The 26,123-nt window shown below is 43.9% G+C and overlaps 1 protein-coding gene across 1 annotated transcript; it reads left to right on the top strand.

Annotated features, from left to right (window-relative positions):
* Nucleotides 1-9,300: 9,300 nt before the first annotated feature.
* LOC309559764 (uncharacterized protein) lies at nt 9,301-10,342 on the top strand (the record flags this gene model as incomplete). Its single annotated transcript, XM_082263199.1, has 2 exons — nt 9,301-9,735; nt 9,815-10,342. 2 exons carry the CDS (start codon nt 9,301-9,303, stop codon nt 10,340-10,342), a joined length of 963 nt encoding a protein of 320 aa, XP_082119325.1.
* Nucleotides 10,343-26,123: the final 15,781 nt, after the last annotated feature.

Consider the following 26,123-nt stretch of genomic DNA (forward strand, 5'->3'; position numbering starts at 1 on the left):
GCTGACAAAGCTTTTCCACATTTCGGCCATGCTAACCCTGCCTTCTGAGGTGCTGGCGGTGCCCTGGTTGCTTTGGCGACCTCTTCCTCCTCCTCCTCCTCCTCTGCCTTGGCCTTGTGCTTCCACTCTGGCCCCGCTGTCAGGTGGGAATGCCAGCAGCATTGCGTCTATCAGCGTGCGCTTGTACTCGCGCATCTTGCGATCACGCTCCAGTGAGTGAATTAAGGAAGGTACGTTGTCCTTGTAACGGGGATCCAGCAGCGTGGCCACCCAGTAATCAGCACAAGTTAGAATGTGGCAACTCGGTGGTCATTGTGGAGACACTGCAGCATGTAATCGCTCATGTGTGCCAGGCTGCCCAGAGGCAACGAAAGGCTGTCCTCTGTGCGAGGTGTATCGTCTGTGTCCTCTGTATCCCCCCAGCCACGCACCAGTGATGGCCATGAGCTGGCCTGGGTGCCACCCTGCTGTGAACATGGTTCCATCTCCTCCTCCATCTCCTCATCCTCCAGAACTGTGCCCCTGCTGGACAATTGTGTCCCTGGCGTTTGTGGGTGAAGGAACCCACCCTCGGAGCCACTTGTGAATGACTGCCCTGAAAGCCTTGGAAATGATCCCTCTTCCTCCTCCTCCTCCTCCTCCTCCTGTGCCACATCCTCTTCCATCATCGCCCGAATCGTTTTTTCAAGGAGGCATAGAAGTGGGATAGTTAAGCTGACAACAGCGTCATCGGCACTGGCCATGTTGGTGGAGTACTCAAAACAGTGCAACAAGGCACACAGGTCTCGCATGGAGGCCCAGTTATTGGTGGTGAAGTGGTGCTGTTCCGCGGAATGACTCATGCGTGCGTGCTGCAGCTGAAACTCCACTATGGCCTGCTGCTGCTCGCACAGTCTTTCCAGCATGTGCAAGGTGGAGTTCCACCTTGTGGGCACGTCACATATGAGGCGGTGAGCGGGAAGGCCGAAGTTATGCTGCAGCGCTGACAGGCGAGCAGCAGCAGGGTGAGAACGCCGAAAGTGCGCAAAGACGGCCCGCACTTTCAGCAGCAGCTCTGACATATCGGGGTAATTTTTAAGGAACCTCTGCACCACCAAATTCAGCACATGTGCCAGGCAAGGGATGTGCGTCAAACCGGCTAGGCCCAGAGCTGCTATGAGATTTCGCCCGTTATCACACACCACCAGGCCGGGCTTGAGGCTTGCTGGCAGCAACCACTCATTTGTCTGCTGTTCCATGCTCCTCCACAACTCCTGCGCGGTGTGTGGTTTTTCCCCCAAACAGGCAAGTTTTAAAACTGCCTGCTGTCATTTACCCCTGGCTGTGCTGAAGTTGGTGGTGAAGGTGTTACGCTGACTGGATGAGGAGGTGGTAGAGGATGAGGAATCGGAGTAGCAGGAGTTAGGAACAGGAGGCAAACTGAAGCGCCCTGCAATCCTCGGTGGTGGAAGGACATGCGCCAAATTGCTATCCGCCTCAGGCCCAGCCGCCACTGCATTTACCCAGTGTGCCGTTAGGGAGATATAACGCCCCTGACCGTGCTTACTGGTCCACGTATCGGTAGTTAGGTGGACCTTGCCAGAGATGGCGTTGCGCAGTGCACACCTGATTTTTTTCCCCCACTTGGTTGTGCAGGGAAGGGATGGCTTGCCTGGAAAAGTAGTGGCGGCTGGGCACGACGCACTGTGGGACAGCCACCGACATAAGGCTTTTAAAACTGTGCTTCTCCACCGGACAGAATGACAGCATTTCAAAGGCCAAGAATTTTGAAATGCTGGCAATCAGGGCCAGGGATCGCGGGTGGGTAGGGGGGTACTTCCTCTTCCTCTGAAGTGTTTGGGAGATGGAAAGCTGAGCGCTTCCACGGGAAATTGTGGAGATGGTTGGTGACCCAGGTGGTGGTGTTGCTGACAGATCGTCTGTTTGCGGTGTGGCAGGTGCAGGTATCACTACAGAGGTGGATGAAGAGGCCGAGACTGCAGCAGAAGAGGAAGCAGGAGGAGCCAGAGACCTTTCTTGGTTTTGAAGGTGTCTACTCCACTGCAGCTTGTGCTTTGCACTTAGATGCCTAATCATGCAGGTTGTGCTCAGGTTGAGAAGGTTTATGCCTCGCTTCAGGCTCTGATTGCACAGGGTGCAAACCACTCGTGTCCTGTCATCAGCACATTGTCTGAAGAACTTCCACGCTAGAGAACTCCTTTGAGCTGGCTTTGGTGCGCTCGGTCCCTTGCTGCGTTGGGCAGTAGCAGGCGTAGTGTCTAGGGCACGACCGCTCTGCTTCTGCACCCTGCTCCCTCTTCTGCTGTGCTGGTGGCTCTGTGCGACCACCGCCTCTATCTCCAAACTACTCAGGTCACCTGCATGACCTTCATTCCATGTGGGGTCGAGGACCTAATCGTCCTCCACGTCATCTTCCACCCAGTTTTCACCCCTGCCCTCCTTGTCGGTCTGCACAATTCTGAGTGCTGCAGCAGTTGGCACCTGCGTTTCGTCATCATCGGAGACATGCTGCGATGGTCCTTCCATGTACTCATCTTGAGAAATAAGTGGTTGGGCATCGCTGCACTCAATCTCTTCCACTTCTGGGCCAGGGCTAGGTGGATGGCCCTGGGAAACCCTGCTGACAGAGTCATCAAAAAGAAGAAGAGACTGCTGCATGACTTGGGGCTCAGACTGCTTGCCTGATTTGCAAGGGGGTGAGGTGAAAGACGGTTGGACATTGGCTGCAGGTGCCAACTCTGACCTTTCTGCAGTAGACTGGGTGGGAGACAATGTGAAGGAACTGGAGGCACTGTCAGCAAACCAATCTACTATCGCCTCTACTTGTTCTTGCCTCAACACTTGTAGAGGTGCATGATGCCCTACCAAATACTGCTGCAGGTTCTGTCGCCTACTCACACTTGAGGAAGGTGTTTCACTTATGCGTGTAGCTGGCACAGATCGACCACATCCTCTCCTTGCAACAGGAGCTCTACCAGCAACATCACGACCCAGGCCACGGCCCCTATTTGACGTTCTCCTCATATTTCTATAATTTATGATCTTGCCCTAGAAAGGTGTTTATTGAATAGCGGAACAAAAAAACAACAGTATCGCACGGGTGTATCTCACAGTCAAATATGCAAACTATGCCGCAATTTAATTTTTTTTACCCCATAAGGGTGTATATTGAATAGCGGAAAAGAAAAAAGTATATAAAAAGGTGTATCTCATGCTTACCGATACAGACTATGCCGCAATTTAATTTTTTTTACCCCAAAAGGGTGTATATTGAATAGCGGAATAGAAAAAAGTATATAAAAAGGTGTATCTCAAACGTACGGATACAGACTATGCCGCAATTTAAATTTTTTTACCCCAAAAGGGTGTATATTGAATAGCGGAATAGAAAAAAGTATATAAAACGGTGTTTCTCACACGTACCGATACAGACTATGCCGCAATTACATTTTTTTCACCCCAAAAGGGTGTATATTGAATAGCGGAATAGTAAAAAATGTATACGTATCTCACACGTACAAGCACAGACTAGGCCCCGATTACAATTTTTTGTACCCTAAAGGCAGGATGAGGATGAGGAAGAGGAGTAGGAGGAGTTTGGAACAGGAGGCAAACTGAAGCGCCCTGCAATCCTCGGCGGTGGAAGATGCGCCAAACAAATTTAAAAGGTGTATCTCACACGTACCGATACAGACTATGCCGCAATTTAATTTTTTTCACCCCAAAAGGGTGTATATTGAATAGCGGATGTAAGAAGAGGTTTGCTGTTCAGAGTGGTGTTTCTGTTCAATCCCGCCGGGACTTGGCCAATGCGCATGCGCGAACTCGCGCGCGCGCAAGCACGCGACCACGCAAACACACAATGTGACAGATGCAGGCGCCAAATGGACTATTTAAACTCAGCCCTTGCTCAGCTCCAGTGCTGCTTTGTCTTCAGCCTTATTGACCTGAACCTGCTACCTGTATCCTGTTACCAGTACCAGACCCGGCTTGTCCTGACTATCCTCTGCTTTCCGTCTGCACCGACCTCGGCTTGTCCCTTGACCTCTGCTCCAGTCTGCTCCTTCTGGCTCCTGTATGACCATTTGGCTTCTGACCCGGCTTGTCTCACTACGCTCCTGCCACCAGCACCAGTTGCCTGCATACCTGCTCTGGACCTACTTGGCTATCCCTGTCTGTGGACATCAGCCTGCTTCCAGCTACATCAGGCACTCGTGCTACTCTATACTCGGCACCTCCTGTCTGCACTATCAGGGGTCCCGAGTCGGAGGCGTAAGAGAGGCCTTCCTCACCGTTCAGGCTCACCTCCAGGTACATAGTTACATAGTTACAACATAGTAGGTGAGGTTGAATAAAGACAACAGTCCATCCAGTTCAACCTGTGTAGGTGTGTGTGGCTGTAATCATCTCACATACCCCTGAATGTTCTGATCCTTGAGATGTACGTCTAATAGTCTTTTGAAAGCCACCATACTACCTGCAGAAACCACCTCTTGTGGTAGAGAATTCCACAATCTTGTAGCCCTAACAGTAAAGAACCCCCCACGCAGCCAGAGGTTAAAACGCTTCTCCTCTAATCACATTGTATGCCCCCGAGTCCTCATGCAATCCCTTCGACTGAACAGCTTTTTTTCTAAGCTGAGATCCCCATTGAGATATTTAAAAATTGCTATCATGTCCCCCCTCAAGCGTCTCTTCTCCAGGGAGAATAAATCAAGCGATTGCAGACGCTCTTCATAATCAAGGTCCTCCAATCCCCTAATCAGTTTAGTTGCCCTTCTCTGGACTCTCTCCAGCTCCAACACATCCCTCCTGAGGACTGGCGACCAGAACTGGACAGAATACTCCAGATGCGGTCGGACCAGAGTTTTATAAAGTGGAAGGATTATAGACTTATCTCTGGAATACATCCCTTTCTTTATGCATGCTAATATTCTGCTAGCCTTGGCAGCTTCCGCTTGACATTGCATGCTGTTGCCTAGTCTATCATCAACCAAGACTCCCAGATCTTTCTCCATTTTTGATTCCCCCAAGGGTTCCCCTCCTAAAGTGTATTGTGCTTTTATGTTTCTAGTCCCCAAGTGCAAAACCTTACACTTCTCCACGTTAAACCTCATTTGCCAAGTCTTTGCCCACTCCGTTATTTTGTCCAGGTCATCCTGTAGGATATCTGCTTCCTGCTGTGAAGTTATTGCCCTGCCCAATTTTGTGTCATCTGCAAAAACTGATATCGAACTACTGATCCCGACCTCAATGCTGTTTATGAATAAATTGAACAAGGTTGGTCCCAGGACTGAGCCTTGGGGGACCCCGCTTATTACCTCAGACCAGTCTGAGTATGCGCTGTTTATTACCACCCTTTGGATATGCCCTTTTAGCCAGTTCCGTATCCAAGAGCAAACCCTGCTGTCGATACCTGCAGTCCTTATTTTATAAATTAAGCGCTTATAGGGAACTGTATCAAATGCCTTAGCGAAATCTAGGTACACCACATCGTGATAGCGGAATAGAAAAAAGTATATATAAAAAGGTGTATCTCACACGTACCGATACAGACTATGCCGCAATTTTATTTTTTTCACCCCAAAAGGGTGTATATTGAATAGCGGAATAGAAAAAAATGTATAAAACGGTGTATCTCACACGTACAAAACACAGACTAGGCCCCGATTACAATTTTTTGTACCCTAAAGGCAGGATGAGGATGAGGAAGAGGAGTAGGAGGAGTTCGGAACAGGAGGCAAACTGAAGCGCCCTGCAATCCTCGGCGGTGGAAGATGCGCCAAAAAAATGTGAAAGGTGTATCTCACACGTACCGATACAGACTATGCCGCAATTTATTTATTTTTAACCCAAAAGGGTGTATATTGAATAGCGGAATAGAAAAAAGTATATAAAAAGGTCTATCTCACACGTACCAATACAGACTATGCCGCAATTTAATTTTTCTTTACCCCAAAAGGGTGTATATTGAATAGCGGAATAGAAAAAAGTATATAAAATTGGTGATTTTTCAATAGCACATGTGAACACAGCAGTGTCTTATGTTTTATGTCACGGTCAGCAGCAGGCTATGAAGGGAAAAAAAAAAATTCCCCTTTAACTTTGTAATTTTTAAAAAGCAGATTAGAACAGCAATTTGTAGTAAAATATAGCTGAACGCTACACACAACAGACTGATAAAAATATATTTTTTTCTCCCTCCTCCTCCTCAGTGGGCTCAAGTGAGGGCAAAAAGATTGTTCACTGCACCACCCCCCACACAGCAAAATCGATGTAGATCGCTAACGGACAATTGTTCTGTCCTGTGTCTCCTAATAATCTCTCCCTGCCTAATCTCTCCAGCCTGTCCATAAAATGCTCAAATATCTTTCCCTGCCTACACTCCGAACTGTCCCTGCATTCTTTTCGGGCACAATGTTGTTTTACCCTGTCTGTTCCTAATCAGCAGCAGCCAGCACCGTTATGTGTGCTCTCTCCCTACACTACAGCAGACTGACGCACTGCGCTGTGTCTCTCGAGCTTATAAAGACCTGGGTCACATGCTTCAGCTGGCCAATCACAGCCATGCCATTAGTAGGCATGGCTGTGATGGCTTCTTTGGCACACCAGTTAAACGCTTGTTGATTGGCTGTTGAAAGCCCGCCATTAAAAGTGAGCCATTACATACAAAACAGGAAATAAAATTACCGAACACAGATTTTAAACCCGAACATACAGTAAAGTTTAAACCCGAATAATACAGTCCGTGTTCGCTCAACACTAATCATGATAACTTACTTTTTTGATGTATGTTAACCCAGCTCTGTCCTGGTCCTGCTGAAACACATTGGTGTGTGTGAAATCTCGTTGGATAACGATCGATAACTCCAGCTCCTGGTCGGTCCTACTAGTCCTAGTGTGGTCTTGGAGGGTGGAGGCAGCCTGGCCTGGAGCACTGAAGAGCACCGCATGTGTGAAAATGGTGCCACGCCAGTGCAACGCTTTCTTCAGGCCCTCCCTCCTAAGCTGAGACACACGCTGCTGTGCCTGGAGTTGAGAGGAGGGAGGAGGTGGCCGCCGGTGGGGGGGAGACTTTATAGGCGCGGAGGAGGAATCCTCCTCTGTTGGGAGGTGACTCGGCTGCTGTGCTGCCTGTCACAGTCACCTGACCTGAGTCTGACGATGCTGATGTGACGTCACGTGACACATCCAGTGTATCCGGCGCACAGTGCAGGCCAGGCCAGGAAGTAGAGAGAGAGCCAGGTGAGACCCAGGCAGCCAGCACAGAATGTGGCTAATAATTATAAAATGTTGAACACGAGAGTAACCCTATTTGTAATCTTTCAGATTTCCATATGTAATTGTAATTTTATTACACGTTTTTGCACAGTAACTGTAACGAATTACAGTTACATTTATTTTGTAATTAAATTACCTAACGCCGTTACATGTAACTAGTTACTCCCCAGCACTGCCTGAATCCCACGTGATGCAGTGACTATGGCCCCCAATTCTCCCCCAAACATCAGCCTAAGCTCGATGAAGGGTAAAAACAAAGACTCTTTATTCAACAACTCACTTCCAGTATATACAGTCTTAGGTGAATGACACAGCAGGCTCAGACAGGATTAGCATTATCATTATTGACTCAACAAACAACAAGCCCAAAACATAGCCGAATACGCATTCCTAGAAGTGTGAACACACACCACCTCTAAACAGATGAAAGCAGAAGACATAGGCTTGCAGACTGCCCGTCTCCATTTTCAACACACCTTATTATAAGTGTCCATTCACACACCCCCCCAGTATACCATAGCTGAGTCTTATGTCATTAGCATCTGTTTAGTCTCTCCTTGTGTAAAGTCCTTGGTTGTAGGCAGCTTAGGCCTAGAGTCTGTGTCCCTTGGGGTGACAGGGACTTGAATTCAAAGTAACAGTACTCCAAGGGTCCCCCAGCATACACCCCCACACAGAGCCGAGCTCCCCTACAAGCCAGGGTCCGTAGTCCCTGGGCAGGAGGCTGGCCTCCACACTCCTCCAGTAGCCCATGGTGAACGTCCCAGCAAATGGGCGTTCGTCACAGTATGCTACTGCTAAAACTGAATAATTCACTAAACCAAATCAATAAATACTTGATCACAATAAATAAGCACATATAAAGGATAGTATTAAATAAATTAATATGGTACAATAATAAACCTGGAATAACAATGTATGTGTTGCTATTGACAATAAATAAAAAAATAAATAATAGATAAAAAAATAAGTAAATGCATTAATAAACATACATACTATACATAATACGAAGTGAACATTTATATTTAGCTATTTGTGAATATAAATATGTGTGTATATATATATATATATATATATATATATATATATATATATATATATATATATATATATATTTTTTTTTTTTTTATTATTAATATTATACATTTTAAGCTATAATTATAAACTCCATAATATATCTACCATGTTTACAATTACAATAAATAAATAATCTTCACTGTCTTTAAATCCTATACAGCACGTTGATGCAAAAGACAAATATAGGAAGTAAAATAGAATTTCAGTTCCCTCTTAGTTCTAGTATGAGGCAGAGACTGCAGCTCCAACTTAATACTGCACAAGTGGAAGTGTGCTAAGTGAGATGCTTTAAAAGCACTGTATATGCAAAATTAACCTCCAAAGTTAAAGAGTAACTCCACTTTTATAGGAAAAAAATAGCAAAAAAAAAAATTAATAATAATAATATAGCATATACAATTGCAAATTGTAAACTAATGTTATTAAAAATTCCCTTTTCCTTTCAAACTGCAGCACTCATTTTCTGTAAAATTCAATGCAATATGGCAACCTGGAGGTATTGTGTAAACCATTGGTATACAGAACGACCCCAAAAATTACATTTTCTGTTTATGTCATACACGTCAAATTTTAGGCATCCTCTGCAACAAAAATTTAATTTTTGGTTGTATAATCCCAAAGGGTCAATCTAATGCCTCGTACACACATTCAGATAATCGTACGACGTATCGTTCGAGTTAAGTAGCATGCTACAAAATGTTGAATTCAACCATGTGTACTAACCATATGATTTCTGTCGTACGATTGTGTGAAAGCAACCTGAATGCGTAGCTACGTCTTGGAAAGTGATGTCACATACATCACATGCGTGTGACCCCTGTATCTGACACACCTCTTCCGTTCGCATTGTAGAGGCATATCTGTGATTTTCTTCCCCGCGTTTAATCGTTTGTTTGCGTTTATTCGCTCGTTCTCATAATACGGAGAACTGTACGTGAAGGAATGCATGACACCGGGCTTCCAATTACCATCTTGGGGGTAGTGGCTATCCTCAATGTAATGAACAGGAAGAAGCAAAAAAGAAAGACATGGTCCAAGCAATGGTTGCGTGACCGCCAGAAGTACTCCCACATGTCTCTGCTAAAACACTTGAATGAGAACAATCCAGATGACTATCGGAATTTTTTAAGGATGAATGATGTCTGTTTTCAAAATTTGCTGCAAGCTGTCACACCATTCATCATCAAAAAGGACACCCCAATGCCGGAATCTATTAGCCCAGAGCAACGGCTAATTGCTACTCTTCGTTACTTGGCAACAGGGAGAAGTCTTCAGGACCTGAAATTTCCCACAGGCATTTCTCCACAATCACTTGGGAAGATAATCCCAGAGACCTGCAAGGCTATCATAATGGCATTACAGCAGGAATATATCAAGGTACAGTCAATCTTTTGTATGCTAATGTCCAGCTATATGTTTATTCATTGTATTGACCTCTTATTAAATTTACTTTCAGTTACCCAGCAATCCCCATGAGTGGAATGAGGTCGCCAACAATTTCCAACAGCATTGGAATTTCCCAAATTGTGGTGGGGCCATTGATGGCAAACATGTACGTATAGTGCCACCTGCAAATTCTGGCTCCTTTTTCTACAACTACAAAGGTTTCTTCAGTATTGTGATGCTTGCCATAGTTAATGCCAACTACGAGTTCATGTATTTAGATATTGGCAAGAATGGGCAGAACTCAGATGGGAGTATCATCGATCAAACAGAGTTCTACAAGCGTCTCAAGGAAGGGAAACTCAATCTGCCATCCTGCGAGGAAACCTTTGAAGGCATGAACTTTGTATTTGATGCTGATGACGCGTTTGCGCTTAGTGAACATGTCATGAAACCATTCCCCATGAGAAATCTAACAAGACAACAGAGGATCTTCAATTACAGGTTGTCCCGGGCATGCAGGGTTGTTGAAAATGCATTTGGCATACTTGCAAATCGTTTCCGCATTTTTTCTCACCTCAATAAATTTAGCATTGTATAAAATCGACTGCTTTGTTCTATGCTGTTGTGTTCTACACAACTATCTGAGAAGAAATGCCCATGGCTACATGACACTTGTGCCTTTTGAAAGAGAGCCTGATGATCCTTCATCAATGCCAGGGAGTACCATTCGTGGAGACAGTCATGAGCATATGGATTTACTAACTCCCCTGAACAGTGGATATCCAAGACTTCCCTCACAAATGCACGGCAGTGTCGACTGGATTACATGGAGTATTTTGTTGGTAGGGGCTCAGTTTCCTGGCAGGATGACAAATAAAAGACCACTGGACAACATAAAGCTAATACTATACATATGCAATATGGCAGGCTCCTTTTTTTTTTAATTCTGCATAAAAAATTGATTGTTGTGTTATTTTTCACATAACTTCTTGGCTTATCTAGTTGTTATATTTTATTAAAGTTACATGTCTATAATAGTTTGGGTTTGCAAATGTGCTGAATAAATATGTCCACTGTATCTAATAACTTTTTTCTTTGTTTTCATTATAAACAGTGTACTTTTTTACTGTACCACAGCATTAAGATAATGTTCAGAAATAGCTTATATTATAAGGTTCTATAACATGTCTTCATCAAATTAGCAAAAGTAGCACTTTAAACAAGTAATCAATGGTTATATTCAAGAAAATAATGAAGCAAAGATTTGAAAACAGTTAAAAGTTTTATTTTTAGCTAACATGTTTTCCAATATAAAAAAGAAGAATCAGCAGCTATGATTTTCCAGCAATCAACCTTAATGGGCCATGATGAACCCTCTTTTGGTACTGCACTGGAATGGTATTGCATGGGTCTTGACACCTATGCAATGCCACTGCAGCACCATGTATCAGTTCACGCGGTCACACTGCGATCTAACATTGATGTCCCTAATTTTTTGCAGATTGCAGTGTGAACAATTGTGCAATGTGCGTGCAGTACAGACAAATACAGACAAACGCAACCCTGAACTTTAGGTTTCCACCAAATCCACATGAAAAAATAACAAAACAAAACAATTATTAGACAATAAACAAGCAAGGTAAAAATCAAATTAAACATGTGCCTGTAATTTCGCAAATATGTCTATGAAGTACTGTAAACGGCTCAGTACACATGTAGCTGCATCCTTGATCTTCTGGAGGTCAGTACATGCTAAAATGAACTCCCTGGATATCTGTCCCACTGTAGCAGCATCCAAACCAGGTTCTGTAATAAAGGAGAGGTATTGATTACTAATGAGATGTGCATCTGTAAAGACCACAACAACTCATTTCATTTCACTTGTATGTACGTGTGCTAGTCACACTCTGCAGAGTATCCTCTGTGCTCCGTGTGGGAAAGTCAGCTGTACCCTCCATTATGGCATCCCATACGTGGATTGGAGAAGAAACACTGCATTGTTTCTGCTGGATTGCTTCGACACATATGTCATCTGGAAAAATAGCATAGTTTGCTTACAAACATTCTTTCCCTATGTACAAATTTCTCATACTTGATAACACGATTTACGTATGATAGTGATCTTTCAGCATCATGACAGGATTACCTTGTTGTCATTGCAAACAGTTTTGAATTGCACCAGCACCAGTGGTGGGTGGTGCTGAAAATTTTTTTAGGGGGGGGGGGCGCAAACAGAAAAATTTAATAGGCATTGCTTTGCGGCAAAAAACGCTTTAAAAATAACGTGACATTGAGGTCACACAAGTGTGAAAGGTGCCTTCAGTAATCAAGGTACAGTGTGCCCCCATCAATGCAGAGTGACCAGTGAGCAGTGCCCCCATCAATGTAGAGTGAACACGGTGTGCCCCCATCAATGTAAAGTGACCACGGTGTGCCCCCTTCAATGTACAGTGACCACGGTGTGCCCCCCCACCACCGCCGGACTTGAGTCCGCAGTCCCGCACAGTGACAGGAGAGAGAGAGGAGGGAGGCACTGAGTCTGAGGCAGCGGCTGCTTGAATCACTTACCTCCTCACGATGACCGGACCGACTCTGCTGCTCTCTGCTGCTGATGGCGGGACTAGGAGGAGGATCAGTGTGACAATAGCGAATTTTCATTTGCTATTGTCACACAATGGGTGGAGTCGGGACGCACTGCTCTGCGCCCCGGCTCCATCCTTTTCATCGCCCTATTAGAGCCTCTGGCTCTAATCAGATGATGGCAAAAAAATAAATCCCATTGAACTCCATGTGTCCGGCGCCCCTGCATGTAGATTAGGGGGCCGAACGCATGGATGTGGGGTGGCGCCCCTGCGCCCTCAACACACCATCCGCCACTGACCAGCACACTAAATATATATATATATATATATATATATATATATATATATATATATATATATATAGTTATTGTCTGTGAACTTTGCTACTATCTGAAGCGTACTGAAATGCATTCCAGAACATGTCCTCCCTCATAAATCGTGCATTCCTCTACCATCAAAATTAACATTCAATGTACAATATATTTAAACACATACTTAATTCAGTATGCTCAGACAATTCTTCAATGGTGCGTACACCACTATCTTTATCATGGACACTGCTTGTTGGTTGCCCTGCTTTTTCTCCTCCTGAATCGTCACTGTCCGATTGTATGCGTCGTCTCTTCCTCTTGGAGCCTAAACGATATATAAATACATATAAATTGGATTACTTGCTATGTCATCATAGAACTTTAAACTTGCTTCACAAACCCACATGACTAACCTGCTGCAGCAGCGGAAACTACAGAATCTGCTGTTTTCTCCTCATCCACATCCACAGACTCTGATGCCAAACCCCTCCTCCTTTCATGAATCTTCTGATGGCGCAGCCGTTTCTTCAAGCTCATTGTTTTCACTATCAGAAAATAACATTAAATAAATGACAGCATATATCGAGGCAGGCACATTCACAGCTATATAACTTATTTTAAAAAAAAAGCACAAACAAGAAATATCAGTCAGATATCCTATACACAGTAATGTACAGCATATGATTAGAAGGCTAGAATCAAAAAAGCATTGGAAAGCAATAATAAATGTCAACAAGCAAATGTACTTACTTTTTTTAATTCTTTCCTGGATTTCCAGCAGTTGCTTGTGTTCACGACTTTTTAAATCAGACCACCTCTTCCTCAGTTGGTCTTTGGACCGTTCCACACCATGCTTGCATCTGAGGACTTCCACTACCTTGTCCAGGATGCGGTCCTTCCTTGTATTAGGCCTCTCATAATGTGCAAGCCTGCCATAATAATCATGCTTCTCCAGGATCTTCACCATCTCCACCATTTCATTTTTTGACATGGATGTTGCCTTAACTCTTCTTTCCTGTCTCCCAGGTTTTTTCGCTGACATCCTGTTCTCCTCCACATCAGACATTCGGTCGTTTTACTTGTGACGTTTTTGTTATTGCAATCACGGCGCCCGACGTGCATGTGCGTAACATCGGATAGGGGCGGTACACCCGACGCATGCACAGACCGTCAAACACCGAATGTTCGTCTTGTGGCGGCACAATCACGGAAGGATTGTACTTGTGGTTTAGAGAAGACTGAACCAGCATTTTCCGATTCACGACGGAACTGTGATAACGAACAAAGGTAAACTAAGCATTTGTTCGAAAGATTGTTCTCTTGAAGCATTGAAACATCATTTGCAAGCCCATTGCTTCTTCATTGTTCTGATATTATTCGTCAACTTTATTTTTGGCAGATTCCTAGCATCTCAGTGTATCTTTCTATATCATATGCTTGCAGGAGGCCTTATGTACTACTGCTGCCACTTTATTTAATTAAAGACATATTTTTTGGTATACTTCTATGCCGGTGTACATGATGTGCAACATAGCTAAACCAGCGTGTTTATCTTTGTAGGAACCATGGTGGACAAATTCACATCCCCTGAATTCCTTCCGAAATTCATAGAGATGTACAGGCAGATGCCCTGCTTGTGGAAAATAAAATCAAAAGACTACTCAGACTGGAATAAGAGGCATGAGGCCCTATCAAAACTGGTAGACCTATGCAAAACCATTCATATGTCAGCGGACATTAATTATGTACGTAATAAAATTGCTAATTTGAGAACCGTATTCAAACGAGAATTGAACAAGATTGTTGACTCCCAAAAATCTGGAGCAGGAGCGGAGGACATATACATTCCCAGACTGTGGTATTTTGACAGTCTGCGGTTCCTTACTGAACAGGTGGATGCCAGATCGTCCATATGTACACTGTCTACACCATCTACATCAGCAGCTTTGGATGACTTTATGTCTCCAGAAAACCTGTCTGAGGACACTGAGGACATACCACAGACACAGGTATTAACTTTCTTAATCCTATAACTAATCCGTCCATGCTATGTTTTCAGGTACAATTGATGTTTGGGGGTTGGATGTTAATGTGAAATGCAATCTGTGATACAAATATAAGCTTGATTTTCACTTTTTTAGACAAACACACAAGAGGAAACATCAGAGGACATAAATGTTCTCACTGAAAAAAAAACAGGAGAGCACTACATCAACTCCAGTTCATAGGCCTCAAAAGAGGAGGAGATTTGAAGATGCGACTACATCATTTTTAAGCAAAGCAACCGCTGCTCTTCAAAAAAAACATGACGAAGCAGATGCTTTTGGGATCCTTACGACAAGCAAGCTCTGTAAAATGTCTGAGGAGCAACGTCAGTTTGCGGAAAGTTTGATGCTGGAGACGCTGAATAAAGGGGTGAGAGGGGAATTGTCCAGAAATACTCGCATGACAGAATACATAGAGAGTAGATTGACATCCCAGCAATTTGTCCAATCTAACCAACATACATCACCAGGATCACAGCATCATGGTGCCCAATGGCACCACATGCAACAGGAAAGACAACATACTCCATGGCCGCAAGATTTTAATTACACTCAATTATAGAGTTTTTTTGAGTTAAGAAAATGTTTCCTTGTTTTTGGACATTCAAACACACATATGTGGCACTTGTATTGTTGATCTTGCTAACTATTGATATGGTTGTTGCTTGTGATTGTTGATGTTATCTGTTGATTAATAAAGTTTACCATGCTTCCATCACTGGCCTTGTATATTGTCATTATTATATTAGATATTTATGATTGTATAATTGTACCCACTATTTGCTCTTTATTTAAATTAAGACCAACAGTGTAGTGCAAATTGTATCCAAAATGCAAAGAAAATCAGTTCTTTATCTTTATCATTTATGCCAGTCTTTGCTAAAATTATGTAAAATTAGGTAACAAATAAAATAACCAGGCTTGATCATTATAGCTGGATTTTACTATTACTGGCCGAACGTTCGGGAAAACATTGGGAATAGGCTGCAATATTATTGTCGGGTCGTAACACCATTGTTTACATTCTCCAATCCCCTTCCGGGTTATTTCTGTGTTTCCGATCATGCGCGGGCTTTGTTGAACGATCTTTAGCAGACGCATAGTGTACTGATTACACGATTGTCGTTCGCTAGGCTATCGTACGACAGAAGTTTTCCTGTTTGTCCCTTCGGATTTTGTTGGACGAACTGTTGTGATCGGCTGTCGAAAGCTGTGTACTAACGATCAGATTATTGTGCAACCAGGTCGAAAGTGAGTTTTTTCGTACGATTATCTGAACGTGTATACGAGGCATAACTTTCCTCATTAGAACCATGCAAGTGCATCAGCTGATTATTCATCATTTGGGTTACTCTGCACACAACATACAGCATTTTCTTTAGATTTTAATAAATAAAGTTTAATAAAATCCTTGAAATGTACATTGATCACTCAGAGGGGATTATTTTTTCTCAACAAACGTGGAATTACTCTTTAAAATGACCCTGCCACTACAGTATCATGTAACTGGCTATCACTACTGAAGGTTACAGAAGCTAGGTTTAAGCCCTAGCCAAGGGCGGACGTGATCAGGCAGTGGAGAACAGAAGACAAAAGCACAAACTGAGGTCAGGAACAGCCAAGCAGCATAGCACCAGATCAGGAGGCAAGGACATGGAAACAAGTCAAAGTCAGAAACAGCTGGGCAAGCCAGAAGGCAGTAAGCAGAGTCCAGAAGGCAGGTCGTGGTCACAATAAAGAGGCAACAGTCCAGAGGCAGGTCTGGAGACAAGCATGGGGGTCCAGGCAATCTCAAAAACAAAAAAAAATTGTTTCTGTTTCTGAATTACACCCCCCCCCCCCAACACAACACAACACAACCACACAACCAGAACCATGTCTATACTGACACAATGAGAAACATCCATACAGACACAAATAGAACCCTACTGACACAGCCAGAAACATGTCTGCAGATGCAAAAGCCACACCTAGTCTTATCACAATCCTTTGCATGCTACTGCTCAAATGGAATAATTCACTAAACCAAATCAATAAATACTTGATCACAATAAATAAAAAAATATATAGTAATAACAGCTGGGCAAGCCAGAAGGCAGTAAGCAGAGTGCAAAAGGCAGGTCGTGGTCACAATAAAGAGGCAACAGTCCAGAGGCAGGTCTGGAGACAAGCATTTCTGCGTCATACATTGTAAGACAAAATCACCAGATCAGGGTTAAAGTAAACTGGAGCAAGCTGAAGACCACTTAACAACTGCCTTCTGCAGTTCTTCAGTTTATATAGGCCACTGGATGCCAACAGCAATGCTGAGAGTGCATGCTAATGTTTGTGTCTACTCTTTATTGCACATCTAATATTTCTCCTGATACACAGAGGTATGGGCAGAGTTATGAATATGCTCACCAGGGTCGCTAATAAGCCAGTACAACCGGCCCTGTTGTACTAGGCCCGCCGCCCTCAGTTTAGCAGGGGGGCCCAGGTAATCTCAAGGACAAAAAAAAATTTCCGTTTCTGAATTACACACCCCCCCCCATCCTACGAACTTAGCTTGGTGTATTTTTTCCATTTTCTGGGCTCCTTTCCCTGATGATGTCCTGGTGGAAGTGGAGGGACTATTTCTTCTGTTTTGAGTACATGTCCATTCCGCACCTGCTTCGCATGTTGTTCTTGTGGTTTGGACTTGGCTCAAGTCCCAGCTGGCCGCCTGCCTACCTATGTACTTGCCTTCCCTGGCCAAGTGATTTATCTCCCTCCACTTAGCTCCACTTCCCAGGCGGAAAGCGAGACTCAAAAGTCTGTGAGGTTAATGGCGGCAGCGGTGGCAAAGGAGGCAGCTCAACTGTCCGGGCTGAAACAGAGGGGAAGCAGTTTGTGGGGCTGCCAGTGCCTTCAACACAGGTGTGCTAGCTTGGGGGTGGTTCAGAATATAATACATACAAGTATCTGACAAAAGTGTGTACACCACTCACATTTTGTAAATATTTTATTATATCTTGTCATGTGACATCACTGAAGAAATGACACTTTGCTACAATGTAAAGTAGTGATTGTACAGCTTGTATAACAGTGTAAATTTGCTGTCCCCTTAAAATAACTCAAAACACCGCTATTAATGTCTAAGCCTCTGGCAGCAAAAGTGAGCACACCCCTAAGGGAAAATGTCCAAATTGGGCCAAATCAGCCATTTTCCCTCTCCGGTGTCATGTGACTTGTTAGTATTACAAGGTCTCAGGTGTGAATGGGGAGCAGGTGTGTTAAATTTGGTGTTATCGCTCTCACTCTCTCAGACTGGTCACTGGAAGTTCAACATGGCACCTCATGTAAAGAACTCTCTGAGGATCTAAAAAAAAGAATTGTTGCTCTACATAAAGATGGCCTAGGCCAGTGTTTCTCAACTCCAGTCCTCAGGGCACACTAACAGGCCAGATTTTAAGTATTACCTTGGGTAGATGCAGACTATAATACTGCAATCACTGAGCAGCAAATTATATCACCTGATGTATTTCAGTTTTCTTGCAAACCTGGCCTGTTAGTGTGCCCTAAGGACCGGAGTTGAGAAACACTGGCCTAGGCTATAAAAAGATTGCCAAGACCCTGAAACTGAGCTGTAGCATGGTAGCCAAGACCAAACAGTGGCTTAATAGGACAGGTTCCACTCAAAAGAGCCATCGCCATTGCCGACAAAAGAAGTTGAGTGCATGTGCTCAGCATCATATCCAGAGGGGTTGTCTTTGGGAAATAGACATATGGGTGCTGTCAACATTGCTGCAGAGGTTGAAGGGGTGGGGGGGGGGTCAACCTGTCAGTGCTCAGACCACACTGCATCAAATTGGTCTACATGGCTGTCATCCCAGAAGGAAGCGCCTTCTAAAGATGATGCACAAGAAAGCCCACAATTTGCTGAAGACAAGCAGACTAAAGTCATAGGTTACTGGAACCATATCCTGTGGTCTGATGAGACCAAGATAAACTTATTTGGTTCAGATGGTGTCAAGCGTGTGTGGTGGCAATCAGGTGAGGAGTACAAAGACAAGTGTGCCTTGCCTACAGTCAAGCATGGTGGTGGGAGTGTCATGGTGTGGAGCTGCATGAGTGCTGTCAGCACTGGGGAGCTACAGTTCATTGAGGGAACCATGAATGTCAACATGTACTGTGACATACTGAAGCAGAGCATGATCCTCTCCTTCGGAGACCGGGCCGCATGGCAGTATTCCAACATGATACTGACCCCAAACACACCTTCAAGACGGCCACTACCTTGCTAAAGAAACTGACAGTAGAGGTGATGGACTGGACAAGCATGTCTCCAGACCTAAACCATATTGAGCATCTGTGGGGCATCCTCAAATGGAGGGTGGAGGAGCGCAAAGTCTCTAACATCCACCATCTACATGATGTCGTGAATAGTGATGGGTCGAGCACCTCCTGGTTCGGTTTGCACCAGAACAGCGGAAAAAAATTGTTAGAACATGTGAACTCCATCGAAGTCTATGGGACTCGAACATGAAAAATCAAAAGTCCTTATTATAAAGGCTTAAATGCAAGTTATTACCCAAAAAAAGGGTATGGGGATCCGGGGACTGCCCTGGGGGACATGTACCAATGCAAAAAAAAAAAAAATTTAAACAATCGTTTATAAAGGAGCTGTGATTTTAATGATGCTTAAAGTTAAAGAATGAAAATGAAAAATTCCTTTAAATATCGTGCTTGGGAGGTCCCCTTAATGTGCCTGTAAAAGGGAGCATTTGAGTGATGTATGTAGCCTGCTGGTGCAATACTGACATTTCTAAAGGAAAAAAAATAAATTTACCACTTCAATACAGGGCCCTTTCACCCCCTTCCTGCCCAGGCCAATTTTAAGCTTTCAGCACTGTCACACTTTGAATGACAGTTGCGCGGTCATGCTACACTGTACCAATGTGAAATTGTTATCATTTTTTTCACACAAATAGAGCTTTCTTTTGGTGCTATTTATTCACCACTGGGTTTTTTATTTCTTACAAAAAAAAAGTAAAAAATAAAAAAGTCAGAAAATTTTGAAAAATAAAAAAAATGAAAATAAGTAATTTTTTCCTCTTTACTGATGTGCGCTGATAAGGTGGCACTTACGGGCACTGATAGGCTGCACTGATAGGCACTGGTGACGTGGCACTGATGAGGTGGCAATGATGAGGAGGTACTAATATGCCGCGCTGATGGGCACTGATAGGTGGAACTGATAGGCAGCACTAATGAGCACTGATAGGCAGCACTGATGAGCACTGATAGGCGGCACTGATGGGCACTGAGAGGATGCACCAATAGGTGGCATGACTGGGCATTGACGGGCGGCACTGATGGGTGTCACTGATGGACACTGATGGGCAGCACAGATGAGCAGGCACTGATGGGCACTTAATAGCAGCACTATGGGCACTGATTGTGGGCACTGTGGGCACTGATGGGCACTGTTTTTTTACTGTACTGCAATCAGGGCACTGATGATCAGTTCCCTGATTACCTGTCATAGACTCCCCTTTGAGGAGGAGCTGTTGATCGGCTCTCCTCGCCACACACTCTGACAGTGTGAGGCGAGGAGAGCCAGTAAACAGCACTTCTTCATTTACATGTGACCAGCTGTGATTGGACACAGCCGAGCACATGGGTAAAAATTGGACCTTGGGTGCTGGTGGTGCCTGAACAATGCAACCCCTCCAAGTTACTCTTGCTGGGTGCAGGAAGGGGCCCTTCTGTTAAAAATTGGATACAAAATTCAAATCGCATGTACTTGTCATTCAGGTGCAGAAAAATTGGACCTTGGGTGTTGGTGTTGCTTGAACAATGCAACCCCTCGCAGTTACTCTTGCTGGATGCAGGAAGGGGCCCTGCTGTTAAAAATTCCATACACAATTGAAATCGCATGAACCTGTGATACAGGTGCAGAAAAATTGGGCCTTGGGTGTTGGTGGTGCCTGGACAACGCAACTCCTTGCATTTACTCTTTTTTGGGCACAGGAAGGGGCCCTGCTGTCAAAATTGACATACAACATTGAAATTGCATGTACTTGTCATACAAGTGCAGAAGAATTGGGCTTTGGGTGTTGGTGGTGCCTGAACAATGCAAACCCTCACAGTTACTCTTTCTGGGTGCAGGAAGGGGTCCTGCTGTTAAAAATTACATAAAAAATTGAAATCACATGTACTTTTCTTACAGGTGCAGAAAAATTAGGCCTTGGGTGTTGGTGGTGCCCTAAACCAAAAACATTGTTGCAAGCTAGCATAATCAAGATTTAGGAATAGGATAAGCAGCATATGCAGTCTTCAAGGGATGTCAGACCCCTAGAAAATTCCATCAGCTACATCAGCATCAGGGGCCTGACAGCTGCTGTTGATCAGGGACTGATTCATTTTGATAAATATCAGCTGGTCAACAGAGTCTGTGGACAGGCACATTCTTTTATCCATCACAAAACCTCCAGCAGCACTGAATGTCCATTCGGAAAGCACGCTGGAAGCAGGACAGGCCAGTAGCTCCATTGCATATTGAGCAAGTTCTGGCCAGTGGTCCATCCTCAAGACCCAGTAACCCAGTGGATTCTCAGTTGGAAAGGTCTCCAAGTCTGCTCTTGCCCCTAGATAATCCTGCATCATATGAGGGAGATGCTGCCGGTGGTTGCTTAAAACGAACAGCCCTGGGTGCTGAGGACTAAAGAATTGTTTAAAGGCATTGGTTAGCCAGCCGCCTTCTCCACCTCTCCTCATTTGGCTGAATGATGCCTCAGAAACACGTCAAGAGAATGTTAACTTTCCAGTGTCTGGAAAGGTGTTACACAAATTTTTCCTCAAGGCGTCCTTAAGATGTTTCATCCTCTGCTCCCTCCGTGAAGGCAGGATGATGAGCTCTGCAACTTTACCCTTGTAACTTGGATCAAGAAGGGTTGCCAACCAGTAATAATCCCTCTCCTTCATACCACAAATCCTCTGGTTCTTTCGCAGGCTTTGCAGAATCAGGGAGCCCATGCAGCATAAGTTTGAGGAGGCATGTGATTCTGAGTCCTCTGGGTCACTAAGGATGACATTGTCAGGAGCAACCTCTCCCCAGCCACGTATAACTCCTGGGGTCTAGGGAATGAAAAAGATTGTTTGTATTAGAAAACTTTCAGCTCAGGGGGTTGGCTTCGCTGCTGTAACACCTTGCCAGTTTAATAGAAGGCATTTTTTTGGGTTCTTTGCAGTCAGGAAAAACATCTGAACTTGTGTATAGTGGTACTGTGCACAAGTTCTGATGTTTTGCCTGCCTCCAAAAACTCCCAAAAAATGCCAGCAAAAACACACCTGGGCATTTTTTTTTTACGCTAGGGTTTTTTTTGGCATTTTTTGGGGTTCTTTTGAGGCAGGCAAAACATCTGAACTTGTGTATAGTGGTGTATATACACACATCCATATATTTATATACACACCTAGACATATATAGGTGTGATAGTAGCAGAAATATATTACTGTAAATGATTTCATTAGCACAAGCATATATTTCTGCTACTATCACACCTATATATGTCTAGGTGTGTATATAAATATATGGATGTGTGTATATACACCACTATACACAAGTTCAGATGTTTTGCCTGCCTCCAAAACCCCCCAAAAAATGCCAGCAAAAACACACCTGGGCATTTTTTTTTTGACGCTAGGGTTTTTTTGGCATTTTTTTGGGTTCTTTTGAGGCAGGCAAAACATCTGAACTTGTGTATAGTGGTATATATACACACATAATTATATGTATATAGACACCTAGCCATATATAGGTGTGATAGTAGCAGAAATATATTACTGTAAATGATTTCATTAGCGCAAGCATTTATTTCTGCTACTATCACACTGTAACGCTCCTGCGTTTTATGTATGATGTGGATTTACAGCTGCAGAAATATTCCACTTCAGTAGTCATATAGAGAAACGCTGAGACACCAATCCCAACTCCCAAGACTCATCATGTGTGGATGATCTCAATTCAGCAAGTAAATACACACACTCAATAAGATGTTCCTAGAGTGACTTATGTATATAGTAACACAGTGATGATAGGCTGAAGAGACAGGTTGGGTAGAGATGGTAGATGACAGACACTTGAAAGGAATGTTCTTGAAAGTAAGATAGTAGCAGATGGGATGCAGATAGGTGAGCAATCATGTATGGTAGCAGATGATAGAATAGCAGGTGAACATACAGGAGAGATCAACCCAGTGCAAGAGCAGATGGTAGTAGGCTCAAGAGCTAGCAATCTTAGATAATGCAAATGCAGTAATAGTCTTTAGTATGCAGCGCTAGATAGTGTAAGCTTTTAGTATGAAGGGTATAGAGGTTTCCCCTGTGGGGTACTTATCACTAGTAGCAATGTAGCAGAGGAGAGGTTCGGCAAGAGCGGATGATCCGGTAGCGGGATACAGGGATCAGCTCAGCGTGGTTCCGACAGCAAGGTATGCTTGCAAGCATGAGAGCTCCAAGACAGGTCAGCATCAAGGGACAAAGCACATTGAACGAACACATGTGAGTGAAAGCTGGTGATTTAAATAGCTGTTCAGTCTGGCGCTCAGTGATGACAGCATCAGTCTTAAAGGTGTATGCGCACCTTACCACAAGAGAATGGTGGGGCGCATACACTTAGGAAAAAGAGTAATTAGGGTACCCAAGGTACTAGAACATTACACACACCTATATATGTCTAGGGGTATATATACAGACATATATGTGTATATATACCCCCTATACACATGTTCAGATGTCATGTCTGACATCAAACATGTCCTCAAAAAAGCACTGGCAGTGGCAGCCCCTGCAGCATAAAAAATGCTTGGCTGGTGAGAAGCCATATTCCTGTGCCGAAGCAATTCAGAGAAATGATCATTTCTCTATAGCGGTCACCCTGCTATGGAAGGGTTTTGTCACCCTGCCATAGCAGTCACTGCCAGTTAACCCTACACTACACTACGGTCCCCTTACACTTAACAATTTCCCTACAGAAACTAAATTTTTGAAGCTAACTTAAGTGTAAAGGAGCACTCTAACTACACTAGATATCCCTTTCCTCACACTAATAAATAGCTAAATGACACTTTTAAAGTAAAATTAACAGAACTGCTTCCACTCTCTTCCATGTTCAGTATAACAATGCTAGGAATATGGCGGGGGCGATCTTATATACTGGGGGGCGTATTCACTAATGATTGGTCTAGGGACCCCCTAGTCACTCCAATCACATTCCTAGCATTCTCCTGCCCCCTCAATTGGCTTTTGCTAATGGTTCTGGTCCAATCACGGGCTTTTAAAGCCCATTTCCTGAAGCATTGCATTTTGGTCGGTTCTGGTTGCCGAATTCCGAACTTTTTGGGCAAAAAGTTCTAAATTCGGCCGAACCTCGAACACCCAATGTTCGGGCCAAACCGATGGTGGACCCGAACCGTTCGATCATCCCTAGTCCTTAGTGCACTATAAACCATTTTATTATATATTTTTTTATTAATAAAGAAAAAATTATTAAAGCCAAAAAAAAAAAAAAGAAAACCCCTGCTGATGCAGAAGGAATAGCATCTGAAATGCACAAGGGGGTACATCAATTGTGCGGTTAAAATTATCAGTGCTGGTGGGCCAAAAACTAAAACACCCACGTCTGGAGCAGAAGGAATAGAGCCTGAGATCCCCAAGGGGGTACAGCAACTGTGCCCTTAATATTATTAGAAGCAGGAAAAAATGAAGGGAGCATAAAGTTCTATCTGCTGACTTGACAGAAGACTACATATTATTTGTTATAGAATATTTTATTTGTTTTCTAGTTGTATGCATTTTAATTTTTTTAATATGGCAACAAAACCAATATTCACTCCCTTCAAGTAATAAACCCAAAAATAAAAAAAAATATTTTATTGCAGCTTACCAATTGTTAGATGTGGTGGCTGAATTTGTTTTCCTTTTAGGCTTTTTTCTTTATTTTCACCTGGTGATCTGGCCAGTAAATATTTTTTTCAACTTCTTTAACCACTTGAGGACCGCCCAAAGGAGATATACTGCGGCAGGTGAGCCCTACTGCATGAACACCAGTGACCCGCTCCCTCTGTGTATAGACACAATGGTAGCCAATCAGCCGGTCCGGTGGACACAATGTCCGGTCATTCAGAGGAGAGGCAGAACGGCGATCTGCCTATGTAAACAAGGCAGACCGCTGATCTGTCACAGAGGAAGATCTTGTGTTCCTGCTAAGCAGGAATACTGATCTATGTTTTCCTCTAGTGCATCCATTCCTCCCACAGTTAGAAAGCACTCCCCAGGAGGACACTTAACATTTTAATCACCCCAGATGTTAACCCCTTCCCTGCCAGTGTAATTTATACAATGCATGCATACACATGCGCCGGGTGCAATTATGCATTTGCCAAGTTTCAGTATTTATTTACAGCTGTCTAAAATTTAAGGAGGTGATGGCATACTTGGGATTTGCTAGACTAGCAGTTAACACAAGACCTCTTCCCAGACTGTGATCCAAAGTGAATATTAGACTTCAATGCACATGTGAACACCCAGTGATAGGAGTGGACTCTTACCACAATGTGGAGAGATGTGAGCATATACTGTATTATATCCAGAGGTCCAAACTGATCAGCTAGATGATGTAATTCTCAGGTGGAATGGATCAACCAGCTGCTTCCAAATTGAGGGGATCTGTAGGCTTCCAAACAGGGGGATATCGCCAAAAGATCGTGCCCAAAGAAGAAGAAGGGACTATAGTGCATTACCTTCAGTTTATTTAAGAAATATGTGAAGTGACACTTACAAATTCCAGACGAATAAACAGCATATACAGGGTAGTCGCGGACGTCTGCAGTACGGTCCGAGACTTGTAACAGCACGGCTAGCTCCCCCCGACCAATCGCAATGGGTCAGACATTGCGATTGGCCGACTCCGCGACCGGAAGTACGTCACTACACTTCCGGGTCCCCGCCGCGGCCGCACCGGAAGTCTCCATCAGCCAAATTATTTATGAGAGATGCGGACAGCACGGCTACAGCTCCAGTCCCAGAAGACGACTCTTCAGTGGAAACGCGTCGGGGGGAGCTAGCCGTGCTGTTACAAGTCTCGGACCGTACTGCAGACGTCCGCGACTACCCTGTATATGCTGTTTATTCGTCTGGAATTTGTAAGTGTCACTTCACATATTTCTTAAATAAACTGAAGGTAATGCACTATAGTCCCTTCTTCTTCTTTGGGCACGATCTTTTGGCGATATCCCCCTGTTTGGAAGCCTACAGATCCCCTCAATTTGGAAGCAGCTGGTTGATCCATTCCACCTGAGAATTTCATCATCTAGCCGATCAGTTTGGACCTCTGGATATAATACAGTATATGCTCACATCTCTCCACATTGTGGTAAGAGTCCACTCCTATCACTGGGTGTTCACATGTGCATTGA

Source organism: Pelophylax lessonae, assembly GCF_965119305.1.
Source record: "Pelophylax lessonae genome assembly, chromosome: 7".
Lineage (NCBI taxonomy): Eukaryota > Metazoa > Chordata > Amphibia > Anura > Ranidae > Pelophylax > Pelophylax lessonae.